Source organism: Cyprinodon tularosa, unplaced genomic scaffold, assembly GCF_016077235.1.
Source record: "Cyprinodon tularosa strain WSP-4 unplaced genomic scaffold, ASM1607723v1 ctg518, whole genome shotgun sequence".
Classification (NCBI taxonomy): Eukaryota; Metazoa; Chordata; class Actinopteri; order Cyprinodontiformes; family Cyprinodontidae; genus Cyprinodon; species Cyprinodon tularosa.
In genome coordinates, this window is record NW_024039250.1 from 23,725 (window position 1) to 34,172 (window position 10,448).

General features: G+C 38.7%; 1 protein-coding gene across 1 annotated transcript; it reads right to left on the reverse strand.

Moving 5' to 3' along the window:
* Window positions 1-5,091: 5,091 nt before the first annotated feature.
* On the reverse strand, window positions 5,092-8,471 carry zgc:158291 (uncharacterized protein LOC572084 homolog). Its single transcript, XM_038303698.1, is given in 3 exon segments — window positions 5,092-6,499; window positions 6,502-6,729; window positions 8,103-8,471. Coding segments are annotated over 3 exon segments (1,047 nt in total). The 5' UTR covers window positions 8,223-8,471; the 3' UTR covers window positions 5,092-5,800.
* Between the last annotated feature and the right edge of the window lie 1,977 nt (window positions 8,472-10,448).

Here is a 10,448-nt window from a genome sequence, read left to right on the forward strand (position 1 = left end):
CATCCAGGGTGGAGTCTGGCGGAGACGGCGCATCACATGAAGAACAGCAGAAAACACAAAGTCATCTTTCTGTTTGGTTTTTAATTATTAAAGCTGCTATTTTAGACCGTGCAGGTGCAACACAGCTTGGTTGCTCAGATCAGGGGCGCTTAACGGACAACAGAAGTTAAATTCCACCAAATGTTAGAAAATACCTGCAACAAACCAACTTGCACAGGTTTGTCCAGAGAAATAATATCAAAGAAAACATGTAAACCTTCAGGAGATCGGAAAAAAGGCTGATTTTAAAAATACTGTTTTTGTTGAAAACAGAAAAATAGGAAGGAGGGTTTTATATTACTTTGCTTCTTTACTTAAACATCTAAAAAAACATTGATGTTAAAATTTCTAACTTCTGTTGTAAATCTAAGTGAAGAATCCGGACATATTGCTGCGTGTTTCTTATTGTTGCTCTGTGAATATTTGCATTCCATTAGTTTGTTTCAGGAAAACTTGATCCACTGCTCACATTGATTACACGGTCAATTATATATAATTTATAGGCCTCAACTGGAGAGCCGCTGCACCATTAAACTTTGATGAAGCCATGTACTACATTCTTTGTTATAGACCAACATGCCAGCCAGCCGCTGTCTGGCAGGCAACGAGAAAAAAGAGGAAAAAATTCATTTATTTGTTGCTAAGTACCATAAATAGAATAATATGTCATAAAAAAAGGTTTCCTTTCACGTTTAAGGAGAGTAAGTAGTTTTGTTATTTTAGATATTTTACAAATTAATGAAATAAAAAGACAAACAAAACAGCACATACCCCAAAACAAACAAACAAAAAAATTATATTTCTATCATCATTTTTTAAGCATCCCTCCCATCATTTTAAAGGTGTTAAAGGCCCATTAAGCTTTTTTCTGCCAATATATTCAGTTTAATAATTTCATTGGAGGCCTTTTTGTTTATTTTTCCTCATTTTTATTTTATTTTTTATTTAAATAGGTTTATGTGTGTTTTAAGAGAGAGAAATTAAATGAGAAAGTTGAAAAGAAAATATTTTATGGAAGAAAAAACAAACAAAATGTTGTTAAGAGCAAAAGAAAACAAACAAAAATAAAAATAAAAAGGGGGGGGGGGGGGTCCCCAGGTCCTTGTTTGGGCTCCTGCTGCTCTGCAGGCCTGTATTGTTGCTCCGATGGGGATGAAGGGCCTGAGCTCCTGCTTCTACAGCGCTGCGCAAAAACTGCATCTTCTTAACAAACACCCTCAGAAATCAATAGTATCATAACAGCTGATATTTATAATTCATTAATATTGTCTTTATTGACCAAAACCACCCACTGAGACAGGCTGCGCTAAAATAAATGTGTTTATTTAAAAAAAAAAAAAATAAAAAAAGGATTTTCCTTTTTTAAATTAAGACTATTGTGAAATTTTACACTTAGAGCTGCGGCCTTTTCCAGTTAATCTAATAAAATATATTATGAGCTAATTTATGTTTTACTTTAATTAATCACTATAGTTTTTCAAATAATAATAATATTACTCAGGATATTATTAAATATATTCTTAGTATTGACACTGGAGTCATAATGAGCGTCACTGAAAGTGTTAATTAGGTTGTAATACATTAATGCTGAAAGAAAGAAAGAAAGAAAGAAAGAAAGAAAGAAACGAATTGTTAAAAATAATATATCCAAAATATTAATCATTTTTCATATTATCTATTTCTTCTTTCTATTTGTACTTTAGATGTAATTCTTTTTTTTAATAACATAATCCTTAAAATGTTGCTGTGCCGCTTAAAGGTAATTTAATGTTAACAGCCTGTTTTTCACTATAACCTCTTATTGCATGTCGGTGCTTTGAAAATCTGCATTTATCTCAAATTATCCATATTTATAAACTGTTATGATCATTTCTGTGGCTGTGGAGGAATTTTACTCACTTGAGCAAAATCATTTCTAAAACTAGGCTACACAAAAAACAAAATAAAATAAACAGGCGCTACTAAATGTTTTAAAACAGCTTTCCTTTTTGTTAGGAAATTCAGCCTAATTATTCTGCTCTTTGAATCCAGTCTGATGATTAAAAAAATACTTTCCATCTCTGTACTTTTTCTGGAAATTACTTTATTTTAAATGTTGTAGCAGTGCAAGGTTTTATTTTAGTTGATAACCTGATAACTGTGGTTTAGCTCTTAACTTGTTTTTTCCCTCTTTCTATAAAAAAAGAAAAACATTTGAAAACTTGTGTAAAAAGTAAATATTCATCCGCTCAGTCCGCTATGCGGTTGAAAGGGGCACCAGGCACCACTGAATAGTTTTCTTTATAACATGCAACGTTGATCAATATCAGAGTCACTCATCATCAGAAGCTCTTCATCACCGCTGGGATCGCAGCTTTCAGGCGGAGCTTCTTCACCTCGGGGGGCTTCTCCTGTTTCACAGCGGCAGCTGCTCTGCTCTGTGCGGAAAACGTCTCTAAAAGGCGCAGAAATGTGAGCGTTGCACATCCAAGCTCCGCTGCACTATTTAATGCTTACTTAAAAATAAATAATAAAGCACTAGCTGGTAAAACCATGAAGAAAGGCTCTGAGAAGTAAAACGTGCACAGTTTATTTCAGCTTCTGCAGCTTTACAGACACATTTAGAGAACACTTTCACAAATGAAATGTTACGGGTTTTTTCAGAATAAATTAAATTCAAATAAATAACAATAAAAAATAACAAAATCAATTATATTTTTTTCAGAAGTGTTGAAAATATGTATAAATAAGGCCGACCATACCCTCCCTTCATCAAAATATCTACAAAGTGCGCTCCACAAACGGATCAGTGATCAGGAGTCAAACTCATTGGTTTTCATGAGAGGCGGGAAAACATCACTACTAATAATCATCTGATTGTCGAAGCATCGTCATGGTGAACAGGTTTCACACGTCAGTGACTCTTCTAGAAGCCTAATGCAGCCAGTGGCAAAACAAACGAACAGAAAAACTAACAGACAGTGTTTTTATCACCAGAAATGTGCCATCACTTGCGTAATGAGGTAGACGCACAGCTACGCCGTGTCAATGTGTAAATCCGTGCGTGTTTACATACGTGAGTGAGTGTGAGTTTGCACTTTATTGCAATGCATTCTGTGGGGGTGGGGGGGGGGGGCAGGAGGGGTAGGAAGCACTGCAAATACATCACCCCTTTCTACCATTTTTTCTGGTTTAACCAATTACGCTAATTGCAAATACTGAGCTGCATAACCTGACGTCATCTTTTTATACTCATTTATCCCCCAAACTAGGGAGCTACCAAACAAAAAGTCCTCGGAGGAGAATTCAATACATTTGAATGCGAGTTTCCACACATGGAAGTGCAAATATTCACAATTATGTACAATGATAAATATAAAAAAGAATTATCCGGGCCAAAGAGGCTAATATGAACTATTATTCCTCAAATCCCGCTGTTAGTATTTTTCATGTTTTGTACAATGACTTTCTCAGCCACAATGGTTGCCTTTTCTCTTCAGTCAGAGAACAGCAGTTTATTCAGATCCAAACAGCTCTGAGAGTCTTTTCTGTCTCCACTGTCAGGACCAAACAAGGTACATCCTGCTGGAAAAGGCGGAAATCAAGAGTTCTTAAACTGGCTTAGCGGCGAAAATTCTTCAGATGCGCAAGATTGATGCGCATCTGAGCAAAATGGCGCAGCAGGCGGGGAATCCTCCTTAAACAGGGAAGCGTTCTGATTGAACACTTAGAAGGTTCTCTGAGAACTCGCTGTTGTTCATTTTACACTGTAGAAACGAATTTAGAAAGGATAATTAAACTTTTAAAATATATATATTAGGTGTAAGTTCAAAAAGAAAAATAATTAATATTGGTTACTAATTCCAGCATGGCTAACCTCTTTATAGGTTAAAATAAAAGGTAAATTAATTAACTCCTGCCAAACTGTTATTATGCATTTTTTATCCTACAAGCAAAGAAAAAAAAATAGTTTCAGGATGCATCTTATCCTGATATAAATGGTGCCCAGCTGATCAGGGTTGTTTTCAGTATAACCTTTTAAATTTTACCTAAAATATAAGCAGATCTGAGAAAACTACTAAAATGTGTTATTTTTATATCTTTAAAATGTGAACCGCTTCATAACATCCTGAGGACAAAGATTGAATCCACCTTTATTCTCATGTCAGTGAGGCTGAAATATCACTGCAGGTGTTTTTATAAATGCACTTAAAAACCAAAAAAACCAAAAACTCTCATGATGCTTTTGGTAGAAAAAGTTTCCATATTAGAGGAAGAATTTAAATCTGTTCTTTAGAGTTTAGCTCTAAAGCTGGAGTCAAACCTGCAACCATGCTGAGGTTCAGGCCTGAAATAATAATTGAAATAATCAGTAAAAGGTCTTTATAGAAGCTGTTCATCGGCTTTGGGGTTAAGAAACTGAGTTAGCTAGAAATGTTTTAACTTAGCATTGTTGCTAAACAAGCTAATGCTAAATAAAATCAGATTTATTTTTTGAAATTTATAAAATTTCTCAGCCACTGATTTCATGATATTTCTTAACAGATGTATTCATTTCTACTGAGACCCATAACAAAAAAAAAATGTTCTTAGCAAATGTAAATAAGAGTTGATTGCAAAAAAAACAAAAAAGAAAAAGAAGAAGAAAAAAAATAATTTTACCATTAGGCCTACTTGACCAATATGTGTTATTGAAATCTAAATTATTTTAATGGTTAACATTTAAAACCCTTTAAAATTCGTTTTTATAGTGTAGACCTTATTATTTTTTTATTGTTTTAGCATTCTCTATTTTGTGGCTTTACCAAAACATTTTATTTGTTGTTATTTCTTTTTATCATGGAATGCAAAATCATGTGAACCAAATGAGCTAAATTAGTTAGAATTTAACCACTTTAGTTTGACCAAGTTCAAAATGTGTTATGTACACTGCAAAAACCATCTAGAAATAAGTAAAACGTTTCTTAAATTAAGTGAATTTAACCTTAATTTTAGTAGGTAAATAAGATGCTTTGCCAAAGGAATTAGTATTTTTACTCCTAAAATAATATAATTAGATAATTTGCATTTGAAATAACAATAGTTTTTTTTCTTATTTTAAATGTAAATGTGGCAAAGTGTCTCTATTACCTCCTCAAATCAATAAAAATTAACTCAATTTAAGCAAAAATGACTTATTTAGATTTAATTTTTTTGTAGTGTATTTTGATTAAGTGTCTTTTAGCATTTAAACTTATAATTATTATGTTCATAAAATATCCAAGTATTATTAAGAACTTATTGGTTCATTATAGGGCCTAAGTTTAGTCTCTTTTTTGTAAAGGACAATTGTATTTAATTTCTAAAACTAATATCGGATAACATTTTTTATTTTAGAATAAAAACTATTAATTTTGATTATAAACCTGAGAAGGAGGTGATGTGGTTGAAGTTCTCATCTGATCCGCGATGATCTGGGATCTTTCATTCTATCCGCTCTAAAATTTAAACTTCATTTTCATAAAAGCTTCAACTGAATTAGAATAATAATTTAATAATGTAAGAAATGAAAGTGATCAGGTTATTTCTGACTCACTAAGGGATTTTGTTCAAAGTGCGCGTTTTAACGGCCTTGCGGCCTTGGCTGTGCGCCTCTCCGCTCCCTGCGGGTCTGACGCAGGTTCTCCGGTACCTTGTTGGTTCTGACAGGGCGGCTCCAGCAGCAGAGCCGCTCCGGCAGCTTGTCTCTAGTTAGTCTTTGTGGAAAGCGGCTCAGAGAGCCGCGGCTCCGCCGCAGTCAGCTTCAGTGCGTTGCAGAAAACTTCATCCGTTTCTGCTTTTGCCTCTGATTGCAAAACCAAACGCGGACCACGTTTTTTTTCAAGTCCAGTTTCTCGGCGATGGCGGCGATCTTCTCCGACGAAGGCCGCGGCTGCACCGCGAAATAAGCCTCCAGGGAGCGCTTCTCCGGCGCCGCGATGGACGTGCGTTTCCTCTTCTTATCGCCACCGTTGAAGATCTCCGGCTTGGACATCTTCTCCCGTTGCGCGCGCTCCGCCTCCTCCAGCCAGGCCTCCAGGATGGGCTTCAGGGCCACCATGTTGTTGTGCGACAGGGTCAGAGACTCGAACCTGCAGATGGTGCTCTGGCTCAGGCAGCCCACTCCAGGGATCTTGAGGTTGGCCAGAGCCGCCCCCACATCGGCCTGAGTGACCCCCAGTTTGATCCGCCTCTGTTTGAAGCGCTCAGCGAAGGACTCCAGCTCCCGGGGGTCGGGCTCCGCGTCCCCGCCGGCGCCCCCCAGGGAGCCGTGGGAGGCCAGCCCGTGTGGGTGGATGTTCATGGACTGAGTGTGATGATGGTGCTGCATGTGGTTGATGGCCGACATGTGAGCGGCGGCATGAGCCGTGTGCGAAGCCGTGGAGCAGACGTCCGAGCCGGGCATGCCCCCCAGAGAGATGCCGGGCGTTAGATGGTCCAGCAGGTCTCCTTCCAAACCCTGCGCGGCTGGTGGTGCGCAGGGTGGTGGTGTGAGGTCAGCACCGAGGGGTGGTGCAGGTGTGCGGAGGAAGAGGTGGGGGTGCAGGTCATGCTGGTCATCGTGGTCATGGTGTGGTAGGTGGCATCTGGCTTGAAAGGGTGACTCTTCTGGGCCACGATGTCCACCGCAGCGAGGGCCTCTGCTCTCTGCAGCAGCGTCTCATCGAAGCCGGCGAAGATGTTTCCCTGCAGCTGAGAGGAGGACGGAGGAGTTAGAGGAGGACGGAGGAGTTAGAGGAGGACGGAGGAGTTAGAGGAGGATGGAGGAGTTAGAGGAGGATGGAGGAGTTAGAGGAGGATGGAGGAGTTAGAGGAGGACGGAGGAGTTAGAGGAGGATGGAGGAGTTAGAGGAGGACGGAGGAGTTAGAGGAGGACGGAGGAGTTAGAGGAGGATGGAGGAGTTAGAGGAGGATGGAGGAGTTAGAGGAGGATGGAGGAGTTAAAGGAGGACGGAGGAGTTAGAGGAGGACGGAGGAGTTAGAGGAGGATGGAGGAGTTAGAGGAGGACGGAGGAGTTAGAGGAGGACGGAGGAGTTAGAGGAGGATGGAGGAGTTAGAGGAGGACGGAGGAGTTAGAGGAGGATGGAGGAGTTAGAGGAGGATGGAGGAGTTAGAGGAGGACGGAGGAGTTAAAGGAGGACGGAGGAGTTAGAGGAGGATGGAGGAGTTAGAGGAGGATGGAGGAGTTAGAGGAGGATGGAGGAGTTAGAGGAGGACGGAGGAGTTAAAGGAGGACGGAGGAGTTAGAGGAGGATGGAGGACTTAGAGGGGCTCCAAAATCACAGCTTCATCCAACTGAAGGATCCTTCATTAGATCCACTGTTCTAATAACGAAGCTTTTAATCGTTTATAGGACAGAAAACATGAGCAAAAATAGGGTTTATATATAAAATATTTTAAATTTTATGATTAAAAAAAACTTCGTTGCATTTTTGTTTCTTTATTTTTTCTGTATAAAATAAATCATGCAAAGGAGACTAAATAAAACATTTAATTAACCTTTATAAACCAACAGTCCAACCTGCCACGCGCTTCTCCGCGTGGAAAGAAATTCATTCAAAATTTATATTTACGATCTCCTAAATAATTCCTGCAGACAATGAAACGAGGCCGGTTTGAATATGGATTGGACAATATGAGATAAGACGCGCGTGGGGAGTCCACTCCACGCGCTCTCCTCCACACCGAACTTTTTTTTCTCTCTTTCGGAAAATGAAGCTTTAGTTTTTGGAAATATATATTTTAACTATAACCTGCTGCTTCGGAATAAATGGGCCTTCTTTCCTTTTATTTATTGTTTTTTTAAACCCAATTTATTATTTATCAGAAACATTTTAAGACAAACTATAAATGCGAGTTTTATATTTCTGTTTCCTTTTATAAAACGAATAAGATGCAGTTTTTATTTTCGTAAACAAAAGAAAAAATAATGATTTTAACAACAAAAAAAGTTCTAAAACGGATTTGGACTGAATTTAAACTTTTCTGATTCTTTTTTAGTATTTTAGACAATCGATGCAGATGGAACCCTCCCCATAAAAGCCTCCAGGACGCACAGACTCACCGACGGTGTGGGCAGGCATGCTCTGCGGATGGCCTCGGAGCTGGAGTGCAGCGGCGTGTATTTGGGCTCATGCAGGATGGGATGCATGCTGAAAGGCTGCTTGCTGTTCATCGACATCATGATTGCAGAAGTGAGGGTTGCTCGTTGTCCTTCTTCCTTGTTCGGCTCCGTTTTGGTGATTTTTTTCTGGGAAGAAACGCCTCGCAGAGGAAGGAAACCAACCAGAGGTGCTTTGGTTGTTAAAAAGGTCACCAAGATGTGACTCTGGAAGTTTCTCCTTAAAGTCAGGAAAGAAAAAAAGACCAGGAGAAGAAACTCCTGCCGACCTCCTGTCTGCCTTCCCACTCCGAATGACTCCTATAATAAAGATGCTCCTATATTAGACCTCTACCTCACAGGCTGCTCCTCATTGGACAGCCGCCCCCCCCTCCGCTGCCTTCCTCCACCAATCACATCCTGGAACCTGGCTGCGGCCACACACACAATGACAGTGATGCTGGGAGGTTGCCCTCTGCTGAAGACGTTTCTGAAGTTTATGCAAATTAGTACCTGGATGATAAAAAGTGTCAGATTCACTAAGAATCTAATGATCTGATGACCTTTAAAATCTGCTGTTTAACGTTTAAGATAAAAAATAATAATCATATTCCTACACATATAACTTGACATTCAAAAGCAGTAAAGCTTTGTGAAACTCTCTTTTTATATTCTAATCTCAAAATGTGTATTTTCTGTAAGAGTTAAATACGAACAGGCAAACTGTGAGGTGGACGTTTTACTGAATTTTCCAGTCAGAAATCTGGAAAGTGTGGCGTGTGTGTTGAGCTCCTGTGGACTCATTTCTGTCCCTGGAGTCAGAAATTAACTTACAAATCTCACTTGAAACTCAAAAAATAAAAGTGGAAACAGAAAAAATAGAAGTGATATTTAATGTCAAATTTTTGCTTATAAACATAAAATAATAAGATTTGAATCTAAATTCTGTTTAGTATTTTAATTACACGTTTTCTTTTTTATTTCTTTTCTTTATTGCAGTTTTATATTTTATATTTTCAGATTGAAATCAATGTCTTTCAGTGTCCTTTTTTTTTTTTTTTTTTTTAGTTCCAAACATTTTTTTCACGTTTATTCTCTCCCTCTTTATTCCAAAATAAACATTTTAGACAGAACAAACAAGCACACAAGTACAGGTTGCTCATTAACTGTACTGGTGCAATATGAAAAATAAATGTTTGTGTTAAAACTATGCAAACTTACATGAGAAATGTAGCTGTACATCCACAAAATATAGGGTACTTTGTTTCATAAAGCGCAAAAAAAGAGTTTTTTTAGACTAAAAGAGTTCTGCCTTTTAAGACAGGAAAGTATAGCAGTTAAAGTTGCTACTTGAGAAAATACTGAACCATAGAGATAAAAATAGCCCTGTGATTCAAATTATAAATTGTATTTGGAATAAAAATGAGAGAACTAGGGGTGTTAAAAAAACACATCCTCCAAAGACAGATATTTACATGGGAATGTGGCAGATAATTAATTGACATATTACTGATCTTGCTGGATTTTATTCTGCTTTACTTCCATAAATTGCAGGATCTTCTTTACTTTATCTTTGCCAGAAGATTTAAACTTTAAAAGCCTTGCCCTCATAATTTGCAAGTTAATTTATTTATAAAGTAAATGTAAACGCTGCTTAAGCTAATTCAAATGAAATTAAAAGTAAAATAAGTAGCCAACCTTATCACTGTCTGTAACCTACTAACACGGTAAGGAAAGCATCAGATGAGCTACCTGAGTAGCTAACGTTACGTTTCCCCACTTTAAAACCAAACAAACATGGTGGTTCCGTGCCATGTTCACTTCTTTTGACAAAAGTTGCATGTTATCACTTTTTTCGCTTTACAAAGCGCAGGCTATTTTAATTATTGTGATCAATTTGCGCCGTCAATCCCGGTGCATGCGCGCTTCATTTGCAGTCTGGACGCTGAGGCTCTGACTGCAGCGCTGAGAGGGACTCCTGCGGGAAAATGCGGTTGGTGTGGGGGAGGCGCCCCACGGCAGAGTAGGAACGATACATGCTTTCACGTAAGAGTCTCCAAAAGCCGCCAGTGACACCGAAAAAAGTCGCCAGATTTGTCGCTAGTTGCTTTTTTGAAAAATAGTCGCTGGAGGGGTCTGAAAAGTCGCTGAGTTGGCAACACTGCTCCTGCGGCGCTGGCTCGCTCTGCCATATTTTTTTTCTTCCTCTTTCAGTCAAGAGGCAGTGATGACGGCGCGGCGGATGACGCAATAATCGCGCGACACAACTAATCGATGATGAAATTCGTTGCCAACGCTTTTAAAAGTCGA